Source organism: Bufo bufo, chromosome 3 (assembly GCF_905171765.1).
Source record: "Bufo bufo chromosome 3, aBufBuf1.1, whole genome shotgun sequence".
Classification (NCBI taxonomy): Eukaryota; Metazoa; Chordata; class Amphibia; order Anura; family Bufonidae; genus Bufo; species Bufo bufo.
Genome location: NC_053391.1, coordinates 425,596,281 through 425,611,495, shown reverse-complemented (window position 1 = coordinate 425,611,495; position 15,215 = coordinate 425,596,281). Strand labels below are relative to the sequence as shown.

General features: G+C 45.2%; 1 protein-coding gene across 1 annotated transcript in view; it reads left to right on the top strand.

Annotated features, from left to right (window-relative positions):
• The window catches only part of PRPS2 (phosphoribosyl pyrophosphate synthetase 2), a 69,566-nt gene that overhangs the window by 48,463 nt on the left and 5,888 nt on the right, over positions 1–15,215 (top strand). The window contains exon 3 of the mRNA XM_040424983.1: positions 12,106–12,204. Coding sequence (XP_040280917.1) covers positions 12,106–12,204 — 99 coding nt within the window. The remainder of the gene's footprint in view (positions 1–12,105; positions 12,205–15,215) is intronic.

The window sequence follows — 15,215 nt, the reverse complement described above, 5'->3', positions numbered from 1 at the left end:
CACCTTCCCATGTGTGTGTAAAAAGTAGAAGGGTCCAGCTTCTGATAAAATTACATCCTTTATTCAATATGGTAAAATCCATACAAATCAAGACAGATGCAAAATGACTCGTTTCAGATCTCAAGTTAACTATCCTTACTTATGATATAAGTAAGGATCGTTAAATGGAGATCCGAAACGCGTCGCTTTTGTATGGATTTTACCGCATTAAAGGATATTGTTTTATCAGAAGCTGGACCCTTCTACTTTTTACAGTTAATGTTGGCTTTGTCCTGGCCATATCCGTGCCTCTCTAATATGATACCCAGGTGAGCGCTGCAATTTGACTTTCTCGATTAGGGATCGACCGATTATCGGAAGTACCGATATTGGGGATTTTGCATATTATCGGCATCTAACCTTGCCGATTTAATGCGTATAAAGCGAATACTAGTGAGCGCGTATGGAAGCGCTCATTAGTATGCATCGGGAGCAGGGAAGAAGCAGCAAGCGCTTCCGATACTTGGCCTCCCTGGTCTTCTTTGATGGGGCCCGCGCGGCACTGTCCTGACCCCTTAGGCTACTTTCACACCTGCGTTAGGTGCGGATCCATCTGGTATCTGCACAGACGGATCCGCACCTATAATGCAAACGCTTAGGCTACTTTCACACCTGCGTTCAGGTGTCCGCTCGTGAGCTCCGTTTGAAGGGGCTCACGAGCGGTCCTGAACGCAGCCGTCCAGCCCTGATGCATTCTCAATGGAGGCGGATCCACTGAGAATGCATCCGCCTGCTAGCGTTCAGCCTCCGCTCCGTGAGCGGACACCTGACCGCTGCTTGCAGCGTTCGGGTGTCCGCCTGGCCGTGCGGAGGCAAGCGGATCCGTCCAGACTTACAATGTAAGTCAATGGGGACGGATCCGCTTGAAGATGACACCATATGGCTCAATCTTCAAGCGGATCCGTCCACCATTGACTTTCAATGTAAAGTCTGAACGGATCCGCTCAGGCTACTTTCAGACTTAGAAAATTTTCTAAGTTATAATGCAGACGGATCCGTTCTGAACGTCTGCATTATAGGAGCGGATCCGTCTGATGAAACATCAGACGGATCCGCTCCAAACGCTAGTGTGAAAGTAGCCTTAGATCCGTTCAGAATGGATCCGTTTGCATTACCATGAAAAAAAATATCTTTTTTTTTTTTGTTCATGATAATGCAAACGGATCCGTTTTGACTTTACATTGAAAGTCAATGGGGGACGGATCCGTTTGAAAATTGAGCCATATTGTGTCAACTTCAAATAGATCCGTCCCCATTGACTTGCATTGTAAGTCTGGACGGATCCGTTTGCCTCCGCTGGGCCAGGCGGACACCCGAACGTTGCAAGCTGCGTTCAGGGGTCCGCCTGCTGAGCGGAGGACAAACGGTGCCAAACGGATGCATTCTGAGCGGATCCGCATCCACTCAGAATGCATTAGGGCTGGACGGATCCGTTCGGGGCTGCTTGTGAGAGCCTTCAAACGGAACTCGCAAGTGGAGCCCCGAATGCTAGTGTGAAAGTAGCCTTACAGCGTCGGGACGTAGTGCGTGCACTATGACCCGACGCTGCACGCTGTCAGGTGATAGTGCAGCGTGGGACGTAGAACACATGGGAGTGCGACACCGGACCTGGAGATGAAAAGGAGCTGTGGCGCAGGAGAGGTGAGGAGTTTTATTTTTATTTTATTCATCTGAGGTCTGATAGGGGTTAAAGTCAGTGAGGAGGGGGGATGGTGTGGAAATTGGCATTTGGCACTAGTATATTTTATAAAATATAAATTGACTACCAACTAAGGGCTTTATTAATTAATAATTTACATTTATAATGTACTAGTGCCAAATGTAAATTTCCACCACCTCAGTGACTACCAACTAATAGAATATTATAATATATAGGTATAAATTATCGGCTATTGGCCTGAAAGTTCACCGATTATCGGTATCTGCTCTAAAAAAATCAATATCTGTCAATCCCTACTTTCTATATCTGCCTTCCCATGCTTGTGCTGTAGACTGGCTGTGCTTTGTTATATTGCTCCTTCGTATGGCCTATGGTAAAAATCCTTAGGAAACTTCATTATGAAATTGTTTTATAGGTTTAATAAAATTTTGACTTGCCTATAATCACTGTTACATAAGATTTTCACATCTTGCAGTCTGATCATACAAGAACAGTAGTATCTTATAAGCCACACGGAAAAGAACGTTTCTACGAAAGTTAGTTTTTATTAGTCTGCAGAATAGGTCCAGTGAAGTGTGGGACTGTGCTGCAGTTCCCTGCCCAGGAGCATCGCTTTGCAAAGCAAAACTGTAACATTGGCCCATCATTTTGAGAATTCTTGAGGTCCTGAGTTGTTTGCCACCGATCAGAGACTGGTGGCATTGGTTCTGCAAAAACGCTTCCATTACAATAATACAACCGCATGCATCTGTCATGAACAGATCCAGTTGTATTATATCTTCTATAGCCATGACGGATCAGTCATGAACACTATTGAAAGTCAATGGGGGACTGATCCGTTTGGGGGACTGATACGTCTTGCTTTGCACCACATGGCAGGCATCGTTTTGGTGTCCGCCTCCAGATTGGAATGGTGACTGATCGGAGGCAAACTGATGCATTCTGAGCGGATCCTTTTCCTTTCAGAATGCATTAGGGCAAAACTGATCCGTTTTGAACCGCTTGTGAGAGCCCTGAACGGATCTCGCAAACAGAAAGCCAAAACGCTAGTGTGAAAGTAGCCTTAAAACAAGCACTTATACGGCTTTGTTGACTGAAAATTTTAAGTTATGGGTTTTGAAATGCGGAGATTGCAGCCTTAGGGCTCATTCAGATGGCCGTATGCTGTCTGCAGAAATGCAGATCCATTTTTTTATTTTATTTTTGTGGATCACATGCTGACCCATTCATTCTATGGGGCCGTTTTCTTTCATTCCACCGCTCCACAAGACAAATAAAACATGTCATACTTGTCAGTGAAAATCAGGATGTCGCCCCATTGAAGTCTATGGGTCCGCAAAAATTTTATTTTTTATTTTTTTCCGGACATGCTGAACCGTCCACAAAAAAAAATGGATACTCATTTTTGCGGACAGCATACGGCCATCTAAATAAACCCTTAGAGGGATGTTACAGGATTTTAATATAGGTGACCTTTTCACAGGATAGGCCATCAATATTTGATCAGTGGGGAGTTGACACCCCACTCACCTGAAAATCATCTGTCCCAGACTTTAACGCCATCCATTGTGTAGGAAACTGATTAACCCCTTAAGGATCCATGACGTACATGTACTTCATGTCATGGTGATCGGGCGGGTGCAGGAACTGCGCCCGCCCGGTCAGCTGCAGGGGTCCGACAGTCACTGATAACTGGACCCCTGCTGCATGCGCCAGCATCGGTGAAATCACTCATGCAGGCACATTAACCCTTGATATGGCGCGGTCAGCGCTGACCGCGGCGCGTGCGATGTCCGGCGGGGATCGGTGCTGCTGTGATGGGGACCCAATGGCATGGAAGGCAGCGAGATGCCTTCCTTAGGCATCGGGCTGCCTTCCGGTGGAGAGCCTGTGAGATCCAGCCCCCTGGATCTCACAGGCAGGAAGCTGTATTACTCATACAGACCATCACAATACAGAAGTATTGTGATGCATTCTAAAGGGGATCAGACCCCCAAAAGTGAGTCCCAAAGTGGGACAAAAAAAAAGTTTCCCTAAGTTCCAAGTAAAGTCATTTTCCCCAAATAAAGTAAAAAAAAAAAAAAAGGGAAAAGTAGACATATTGAGTATCGTCTGTATCGACCGGCTCTATAAACATATCACATGACATAACCCCTCAGATGAACACTGTAAAAAAACAAACTAAATAAGTGTTGAGACTTTTTTTTTATCACCTTACATCACAAAAAGTGTAATGGCAAGTGATCAAAGTCATATGCACCCTATAATAGTACTAATCAAACCGTCATCTCGAAAGAAATGAGCCCCCTACACAAGACAGTCGCCCAAAAAATAAATAAAACTACAGCTTTCAGAATGTGTAGACACAAAAAAATCTTTTTTTGTTTTTCAAAAATGCTTTATGTAAAACTGAAACTAACAAGTCATATTTGGTATTGTCGCATCCGTAACAACCTGCTCTATAAAAATACCACATGATCTAACCTGTCAGCTGTTTTGGCACCATTTATTTTTTGTTATTTACAACATTCATCTATTTGTACCTTGCCTCAAAAAAGTGTAATGTAGAGCAACCAAAAATCATATGTACCCTAAAATAGTACCAACAAAACTGCCACCTTTACTTGTAGTTTTCAAAATGCGGTCACTTTTTTGGAGTTTCTACACTAGGGGTGCATCAGGGGAAATGAGACATGGTGTCAAAAAAATCTACCTTCTAAAAACCGTATGACGTTCCTTTCCTTCTGCGCAATGTCGTGTGCCCGTACAGCAGCTTGACACCATATGCAGTGTTTCTGTAAACTACAGAATCGGGGCAATAAATATTGAGTTTTGTTTGGCTGTTAACCCTTGCTTTGTAACTGGAAAAAAATGGATTAAAAAATGAAAAATCTGCCAAAAAAGTGAGATTCTGAGATTTCATCTCTATTTTCCATTAATTCTTGTGGAACACCTAAAGGGTTATCAAAGTTTGTAAAATCTGTCTTGTATACCTTGAGGGGTGTAGTTTCTAAAATGGGATCCTTGTGCGCTAGTTTCAGCTCACTCTTATCTAGATGTATCTGTGTCCCTCATTGCTGCTAACTTATTTACTGAATCTTGTACTCAAAGATGCTTCAATCTCTAAAAACCCTCAGCAGTAGTGAAGCATCTTGGAGTACAAGATTCAGTAAATAAGTTAGCAGCAATGAGGGACACAGATACATCTAGATAAGAGTGAGCTGAAACTAGCGCACAAGGATCAGCACTAGGGATGAGCGAACCCGAACTGTATAGTTCGGTGTTCGGCGCTTTCTTAGCGCTTTTTGAAAGGCTGAAAAGCAGCCAATCAACAAGCGTCATACTACTTGCCCCAAGAGGCAATCACAGCCTTGCCTACTATTGGCATGGCTGTGATTGGCAAGTGCAGCATGTGACCCAGCCTCTATATAAGCTTGGGTCACATAGCGCTGCACGTCACTCTGCTGATACAAGCGTAGGGAGAGGTTGCAGCTGCGACGTTAGGGCGAGATTAGGCAGATTAACTCCTCCAAAAGACTTCATTCAGTGATCGATCTCCAGCTGTGGATCATTGAAGTGCTGATATTCAATTGCTCACTTTTTTTAGGCTGCCCAGAGCGTGTTTATATCACTTTTTTTCTGGGGTGATCGGCGGCCATTTTGTGGCTTGTGGTGCTCCAGCACAAGCTACCACCAAGTGCATTTAACCATCAATAGTGTGGTTATTTTTTGCTATATCCTACATCAGGTGCAGGCTGAGCCTGTGTCACCCAAGTGCATTTAACAATCAATAGTGTGGTTATTTTTTAGCCATGTACTACATCAGGGGCAAGTTGAGCCTGTCACCCAGCGCCTAAAAAATAGGCCTGACATTTATATTCCTCCAAATCAGTACTGTTTTAGCTGGTCAAGTTATTTTTAGTGACCGTAAAAGCACAGTTTTTGTTCTGGGTTGAAAAACAATTCCCAAATTTGCAATTCTCAATATTAGTGGTTTCTGCTATATCAGGCCTACTTTAAATCTATCCCTAAAAGGGTAGATTAGATTGAAGGTGCTGATAGTGTCATTCTGAAAAACTTAACACACACGCTACAGTGCAGATACAAGTCTAATTCTGTGATTAAACCTATACCTGTCACACAGCGCCTAAAAAAATAGGCCTCACATTTAAATTCAGCTAAATCTGTCATTACTGGTGTGCCTGTATTAGTGTAATACGGTACCTAAATAGATAGCCGGCAGTGTTAGGTGTCTGTAAAAAAAAAAAGGCCTGAATTTTAATTCAATACATTGGGCCGAATAATATTTTTCTTATTGTGGTGAACGGTAACAATGAGGAAAACATCTAGTAAGGGACGCGGACATGGTCGTGGTGGTGTTAGTGGACCCTCTGGTGCTGGGAGAGGACGTGGCCGTTCTGCCACAGCCACACGTCCTAGTGTACCAACTACCTCAGGTCCCAGTAGCCGCCAGAATTTACAGGGATATTTGGTGGGGCCCAATGCCGTTCTAAGGATGGTAAGGCCTGAGCAGGTACAGGCATTAGTCAATTGGGTGGCCGACAGTGCATCCAGCACGTTCACATTATCTCCCACCCAGTCTTCTGCAGAAAGCGCACAGATGGCGCATGAAAACCAAGCCCATCAGTCTGTCACATCACCCCCATGCATATCAGGGAAACTGTCTGAGCCTCAAGTTATGCAGCAGTCTCTTATGCTGTTTGAAGACTCTGCTGCCAGGGTTTCCCAAGGGCATCCACCTAGCCCTTCCCCAGGGGTGGAAGAGATAGAATGCACTAACGCACAACCACTTATGTTTCCTGATGATGAGAACATGGGAATACCACCTCAGCACGTCTCTGATGACGAAACACAGGTGCCAACTGCTGCGTCTTTCTGCAGTGTGCAGACTGCACAGGAGGTCAGGGATCAAGACTGGGTGGAAGACGATGCAGGGGACGATGAGGTCCTAGACCCCACATGGAATGAAGGTCGTGCCACTGACTTTCACAGTTCAGAGGAAGAGGCAGTGGTGAGACCGAGCCAACAGTGTAGCAAAAGAGGGAGCAGTGGGCAAAATCAGAACACCCGCCACCAAGAGACTCTGCCTGCTACTGACCGCCGCCATCTGGGACCGAGCACCCCAAAGGCAGCGTCAAGGAGTTCCCTGGCATGGCACTTCTTCAAACAATGTGCTGACAAGACCCGAGTGGTTTGCACGCTGTGCCATCAGAGCCTGAAGCGAGGCATTAACGTTCTGAACCTTAGCACAACCTGCATGACCAGGCATCTACATGCAAAGCATGAACTGCAGTGGAGTAAACACCTTAAAAACAAAGAAGTCACTCAGGCTCCCCCTGCTACCTCTTCTGCTGCTGCCGCCTCGGCCTCTTCCTCCGCCTCTGGAGGGACGTTGGCACTTGCCGCCCAGCAAACATGGCATGTACCACCAACACCACAACCTGCGTCACCAACCATGTCACACGGCAGCGTTCAGCTCTCTATCTCACAAACATTTGAGAGAAAGCGTAAATTCCCACCTAGCCACCCTCGATCCCTGGCCCTGAATGCCAGCATTTCTAAACTACTGGCCTATGAAATGCTGTCATTTAGGCTGGTGGACACACACAGCTTCAAACAGCTCATGTCGTTTGCTGTCCCACAGTATGTTGTTCCCAGCCGGCACTACTTCTCAAAGAGAGCCGTGCCTTCCCTGCACAACCAAGTGTCCGATAAAATCAAGTGTGCACTGCTCAACGCCATCTGTGGCAAGGTCCACCTAACCACAGATACGTGGACCAGTAAGCACGGCCAGGGATGCTATATCTCCCTAACTGCACACTGGGTAAATGTAGTGGCGGCTGGGCCCCAGGCGGAGAGCTGTTTGGCGCACGTCCTTCCGCCGCCAAGGATCGCAGGGCAACATTCTTTGCCTCCCTTCTCCTCCTCCTCCTCAGCTTTCTCCTCCTCTTCTTCCACCTGCTCATCCAGTCAGCCACACACCTTCACCACCAACTTCAGCACAGCCCGGGGTAAATGTCAGCAGGCCGTTCTGAAACTCATATGTTTGGGGGACAGGCCCCACACCGCACAGGAGTTGTGGCGGGGTATAGAACAACAGACCGACGAGTGGTTGCTGCCGGTGAGCCTCAAGCCCGGCCTGGTGGTGTGCGATAATGGGCGAAATCTCGTTGCAGCTCTGGGACTAGCCGGTTTGACGCACATCCCTTGCCTGGCGCATGTGCTGAATTTGGTGGTGCAGAAGTTCATTCGCAACTACCCCGACATGTCAGAGCTGCTGCATAAAGTGCGGGCCGTCTGTTCGCGCTTCCGGCGTTCACACCCTGCCGCTGCTCGCCTGTCTGCGCTACAGCGTAACTTCGGCCTTCCCGCTCACCGCCTCATATGCGATGTGCCCACCAGGTGGAACTCCACCTTGCACATGCTGGACAGACTGTGCGAGCAGCAGCAGGCCATAGTGGAGTTTCAGCTGCAGCACGCACGGGTCAGTCGCACTGCGGAACAGCACCACTTCACCACCAATGACTGGGCCTCCATGCGAGACCTGTGTGCCCTGTTGCGCTGTTTCGAGTACTCCACCAACATGGCCAGTGGCGATGACGCCGTTATCAGCGTTACAATACACTTCTATGTCTCCTTGAGAAAACACTTAGGGCGATGATGGAAGAGGAGGTGGCCCCGGAGGAAGAGGGGTCATTTTTAGCACTTTCAGGCCAGTCTCTTCAAAGTGACTCCAGAGGGAGGTTTTTTGCAACAGCAGAGGCCAGGTACAAATGTGGCCAGACAGGGCCCACTACTGGAGGAGGAGGAGGAGGATGAGGATGAAGCATGTTCACAGCGGGGTGGCACCCAAAGCAGCTCGGGCCCATCACTGGTGCGTGGCTGGGGGGAAACACAGGACGATGACTATACGCCTCCCACAGAGGACAGCTTGTCCTTACCTCTGGGCAGCCTGGCACACATGAGCGACTACATGCTGCAGTGCCTGCGCAACGACAGCAGAGTTGCCCACATTTGAAAGTGTGCGGACTACCTGGTTGCCACCCTGCTGGATCCCCGGTACAAAGACAATGTGCCCACCTTACTTCCTACACTGGAGCGTGATAGGAAGATGCGCGAGTACAAGCGCACGTTGGTAGACGCGCTACTGAGAGCATTCCCAAATGTCACAGGGGAACCAGTGGAAGCCCAAGGCGAAGGCAGAGGAGGAGCAAGAGGTCGCCAACGCAGCTGTGTCACGGCCAGCTCCTCTGAGGGCAGGGTTAGCATGGCAGAGATGTGGAAAAGTTTTGTCACCACGCCACAGCTAACTGCACCACCACCTGATACGGAACTTGTTAGCAGGAGGCAACATTTCACTAACATGGTGGAACAGTACCTGTGCACACCCCTCCACGTACTGACTGATGGTTCGGCCCCATTCAACTTCTGGGGGTCCAAATTGTCCACGTGGCCAGAGCTAGCCTTTTATGCCTTGGAGGTGCTGGCCTGCCCGGCGGCCAGCGTTTTGTCTGAACGTGTATTCAGCACGGCAGGGGGCGTCATTACAGACAAACGCAGCCGCCTGTCTACAGCCAATGTGGACAAGCTGACGTTCATAAAAATGAACCAGGCATGGATCCCACAGGACCTGTCCATCCCTTGTGCAGATTAGACATTAACTACCTCCCCTTAACAATATATTATTGTACTCCAGGGCACTTCCTCATTCAATCCTATTTTTATTTTCATTTTACCATTATATTGCGGGGCAACCCAAAGTTGAATGAACCTCTCCTCTGTCTGGGTGCCGGAGCCTAAATGTGTGACAGTGGCCTGTTCCAGTGGTGGGTGACGTGAAGCCTGATTCTCTGCTATGACATGAAGACAGATTCTGCGCTGACATAAGGCCAGATTCTCTGTTACGGGACCTCTCTCCTCTGCCTGGGTGCCTGGGCCTAAATGTGTGACAGTGGCCTGTTCCAGTGGTGGGTGACGTGAAGCCTGATTCTCTGCTATGACATGAAGACTGATTCTGTGCTGACATGAAGCCAGATTCTTTGCTATGGCATGAAGACTGATTCTCTGCTGATGTGAAGCCAGATTCTCTGCTATGGGACCTCTGTCCAATTGATATTGGTTAATTTTTATTTTATTTTTTATTTTAATTCATTTCCCTATCCACATTTGTTTGCAGGGGATTTACCTACATGTTGCTGCCTTTTGCAGCCCTCTAGCTCTTTCCTGGGCTGTTTTACAGCCTTTTTAGTGCCGAAAGGTTCGGGTCCCCATTGACTTCACATCCAGGTGTTCGCTCAACTCTATTCAGCACCTCACAGTCCCAGGCTAATCGTAGCAGCACTGTGGGAATAACAGGGCTCGTATACTAAAAAGTAAACTTGAAAAAGAATGCAACCCACAGTTTTAACAAGATTTAATTGGTCTATTGTTTTATATATTGATACTTATTGTTAAAACATAACTTTCAATTAATAAGGACATATGTGAAAATAAGGCAGTTAGTCTGAATGACCTTAAGTGGTTGAAGCATGGCACTCCTCCATTGAAGAACACCCAGGTGACACACATGCCATGTGAGCTAGCAATGCAGTGTATTAATTTTAGTTGATGAGATGCTGTAAAATATCATAATTTAGCAATCCTGCAAAGCTACAATAACCCTATGTATTTTATTTATTCCATGATCTTATTTTACTCACACATTCAAAACCTCCACATTTCTGTACATTCACGTATTCAATTATAGTGCAGAAATAATACAGCTTAGGGCTACATGCACACGAACGTTGTTTGTTTCCGTGTCCGTTCCTTTTTTTGCGGATGGTATGCGGACCCATTCACTTCAATGGGTCCGCATTTTTAAAAAAAATTCATTGCGGACCGCAAAACACTTACCGTTGTGTGCATGTAGCCTAATACAAAATTTGTGTTGTTTACCCACAAGATGGCAGTGTTTGACAAAAAACTACATGAATAGGGCTATCGATTCTCAAAAAAAGTATGTTCTCACATCTTGCACCGTGCTAAAGCTTTTTCTTGTTCTTTCCTAATGTGTACCTGTTAATATTATATATTTTATCCTATGGATTTTTTGGGGGGCGTTTAATCCAATGATAATCTTCAGGCCCTTTATACTGACCTCTCTAAGGGCAAAACAAAGTAGTGACATGCATTTTAAGAGAGCGTGCATCTTGGGCTAGGGTTACATGGCGACATGTGTTGCGCAACAAGAATGGTACAACTACATTGCAACGTTTTTAGTAATGACGGTCAATGGTGTCGCACTGCGACACGCTGTGATTGTGACACGACAGTCACACAGGAATCCAATTTGGATGGATTTTTGCATCTGTCACACTGCAACACCATTGACTATCATTATAATGGCGCGCGACACATGTTGCCGTGTAGCTGTAGCCTTATTTCTTGCAGCTCACTGCCAGAGTGGGGTCAGATAAGTTGTACAGCTGCACCCCCTCCCCACATATCATAACTTCTCCCGGACTACAGTGCATGAATAGGTAAGTGACAGGGCTTTGTGATCTGCGTCTGTCACTACCTTATGTTGCCCTTAGTGAGGTTCCCTCTAGCGTAACATTAAACCCGCTTTTGTCATGACCGGTCAGTGACTGTTACATGACCCATTGCACATAACCTGTGATTCCTGAAGCCCTGGTGATTTTGCACGTATGTTTGTCATGTTCTCAGGTTACGCTGAGAACATGACGAGGATGCATTGTTCTGGAACCTGCTCGGCTCTTGTCCTGCCGCGTTGGCACACAAGCCGCACATGCACTTCTGCCGTTTGCACACTGTTTATCAAGGTGCACTTGATTTCTTTGGGCCTTAGGCCAAGTCACTATTTTATTTTTTCCAGCCTGGCTGGTGGTGTCATTTACTGGAGCGCCTGTTGTACATTGTAGTGAATGGGATTTGTTTAAAAAAAAAAAAAACTTTAGGCCTCATGCAAACGACCGTTTTTGCGGCTCTGATACGGACCCATTAACTTCAATTGGGCTGCAAAAGATGCGGACAGCACTCAGTGTGCTGTCTGCATCCGTCGCTCCGTTCCGTGGCCCTACTAAAAAAATAGAACATGTCCTATTCTTGTCCGTTTGGCACACAGGTGGCTTCTGTTTTTTGCGGATCCGCGGTTTGCGGACAGCAAAAAAAGGAACAGTCATGTGCATGTACCCTTACAACATGGTGAGTTGATTTTATTTATTTTTGAGCATATTGTGTTATTCTTTTCAGCATCAGCACCGCAACATAAAAACTAAATGACTGCCATCTCATTTTGCTGGTACATGCGAGTTCTCCTCTAAAATATGCTTCAGTATTTGTATATGTTATGATGTTCATTATCGTTGTTTTTATTTTAACAGAGCCGTGCCCCAATATCTGCGAAGCTGGTGGCAAACATGCTTTCTGTTGCTGGAGCTGATCACATTATCACCATGGATCTCCATGCCTCTCAGATACAGGTATCCAAATGTAATTAAATGTATAGGATCTCCACTTTATTTTCAGACATTGGGTCATTCACTTAAGACCAACCCTTCACACTGGTCTTGGTAAAAACCCGGCTTCACACAGTCTGCGTGCACCAGAGCAGAAATTTACTGCAGCCAGAAAACTGGCGCAAATGTTAAAGTTGGACCATGTAATGCCCAACGACACTAAGTACTTTTTGGAAAAGTAGTGGCAGGGTATCAGAAAAGGTAAAAAGTTGCACATTTTGTTGCAATATGGCACTCGAATCAAAATATGCAATTTTTCTACCCCTATTTTTCTGGGGACTAATGACTAGAGCAACCTTTGGAGCTTGGGGCTGGCACTTCATGGCCTATAGTCATCCATAGCCCTTGGTAATTATGTTAACATGGGTATAGTCTGAGAATCGGGTGCACAACCTGCGGCCCTTGATACCATTTAGTGCGGCCCCCAACCATCTGGTAACGGATAGGTCTGTCTATTTTGCGGCTGCTCAAATGCATCTTTCGTGTATTCTCCCATTAGATGCGAGTCCTGGAACTGGAACTAGACATCTATAGTATATACTTTGTATTTATGGCATATTGAACACAGTATTTCAGTTGTTAATACCCCTTTAAATTTTATTATCAGCCCTTAACGTTGGTTCATAGAAACATAGAATGTGTCGGCAGATAAGAACCATTTGGCCCATCTAGTCTGCCCAATATACTAAATACTATGGATAGCCCCTGGCCCTATCTTATATGAAGGATGGCCTTATGCCTATCCCATGCATGCTTAAACTCCTCCACTGTATTTGCAGCTACCACTTCTGCAGGAAGGCTATTCCATGCATCCACTACTCTCTCAGTAAAGTAATACTTCCTGATATTACTTTTAAACCTTTGCCCCTCTAATTTAAAACTATGTCCTCTTGTAGCAGTTTTTCTTCTTTTAAATATTCTTTCCTCTTTTACCTTGTTGATTCCCTTTATGTATTTAAAAGTTTCTATCATATCCCCTCTGTCTCGTCTTTCTTCCAAGCTATACATGTTAAGGTCCTTTAATCTTTCCTGGTAAGTTTTATCCTGCAATCCATGTACCAGTTTAGTAGCTCTTCTCTGAACTCTCTCCAAAGTATCAATATCCTTCTGGAGATATGGTCTCCAGTACTGAGCACAATACTCCAAATGAGGTCTCACTAGTGCTCTGTAGAGCGGCATGAGCACCTCCCTCTTTCTATTGGTAATTCCTCTTGCTATACACCCAAGCATTCTGCCAGCATTTCCTGCTGCTCTGTGACATTGTCTGCCTACCTTTAAGTCTTCTGAAATAATGATCCCTAAATCCCTTTCCTCAGATACTGAGGTTAGGACTGTATCACTGATTTTATATTCTGCTCTTGGGTTTTTACGTCCCAGGTGCATTATCTTGCACTTATCAACATTTAATTTTAGTTGCCAGATTTTTGACCATTCCTCTAGTTTTCCTAAGTCCTTTTCCATTTGGTGTATTCCTCCAGGAACATCAACCCTGTTACAAATCTTTGTGTCATCAGCAAAAAGACACACCTTACCATTGAGGCCTTCTGCAATTTCGCTGATAAAGATATTAAACAATATGGGTCCCAGAACAGATCCCTGAGGTACCCCACTGGTAACAAGACCTTGGTCTGAATATACTCCATTGACTACAACCCTCTGTTGCCTGTCCCTCAGCCACTGCCTAATCCATTCAACAATATGGGAGTCCAAGCCCAATGACTGCACTTTATTGATAAGCCTTCTATGTGGGACAGTATCAAAAGCCTTACTAAAGTCTAGATAAGCGATGTCTACTGCACCTCCTCCATCTATTATTTTAGTCACCCAATCAAAAAAATCAATAAGATTAGTTTGACATGATCTCCCTGAAGTAAACCCATGCTGTTTTTCATCTTTCAATCCATGGGATTTTAGATGTTCCACAATCCTCTCCTTAAGTATGGTTTCCATTAATTTCCCCACTATTGATGTCAGGCTTACTGGCCTATAGTTGCCCGATTCCTCCCTACTACCTTTCTTGTGAATGGGCACAACATTTTCTAATTTCCAATCTTCTGGGACGACTCCTGTTGCCAGTGATTGGTTAAATAAATCTGTTAATGGTTTTGCTAGTTCACCGCTGAGCTCTTTTAATAGCTTTGGGTATATCCCATCAGGCCCCTGTGACTTATTTGTATTAATTTTAGACAGTTGACTTAGAACCTCTTCCTCTGTAAAGACACATGCGTCAAAAGATTCATTAGTCTTCTTTCCCAACGGAGGTCCTTCTCCTTCATTTTCCTTTGTAAAAACTGAACAGAAGTATTCATTGAGGCAGTCAGCTAGTTCTTTATCTTCTTCCATATACCTTCCTTCTTTAGTTTTTAATTTGGTAATTCCTTGTTTTAGTTTCCTTTTTTCATTTATCGCCTTTTTTCCCTGACTGAGCTAATTTCTCTTCTGCCTGTGCTTTAGAAGCTCTTATAACTTGTTTGGCCTCTCTCTGCCTAATCTTATAAATTTGTCTGTCATGCTATCTTTTTGTTTTTAATGATTTTGGCCACTTCTGCTGAGTACCACAGTGGTCTCTTCCTTTTTTTGCTTTTGCTGACAAGCCTAATGCAATCTTCTGTTGCCTTCAATAGTGCCACTTTTAAGTAGTCCCATTTCTCCTGGACTCCAATTAAACTGTTCCAGTCTGATAGGGACTCGTATACCACTAATCTAATTTTAGAAAAGTCAGTTTTTCTAAAATCCAAAACTTTTGTTTTTGTGTGGTGTGACTCAGTCACTGTACTAATAGTAAACCACACTGACTGGTGATCACTAGATCCCAAGCTTTCCCCTACAGTAATATCAGATACCAAATTCCCATTTGTGAATACTAAATCTAAAATGGCCTCCTTCCGGGCTGGCTCCTCCACTACTTGCTGTAGAGATAATCCCAGTAGGGTATTTAGAATATCTGTACTCTTGGCAGAACTAGCTATTTTGGT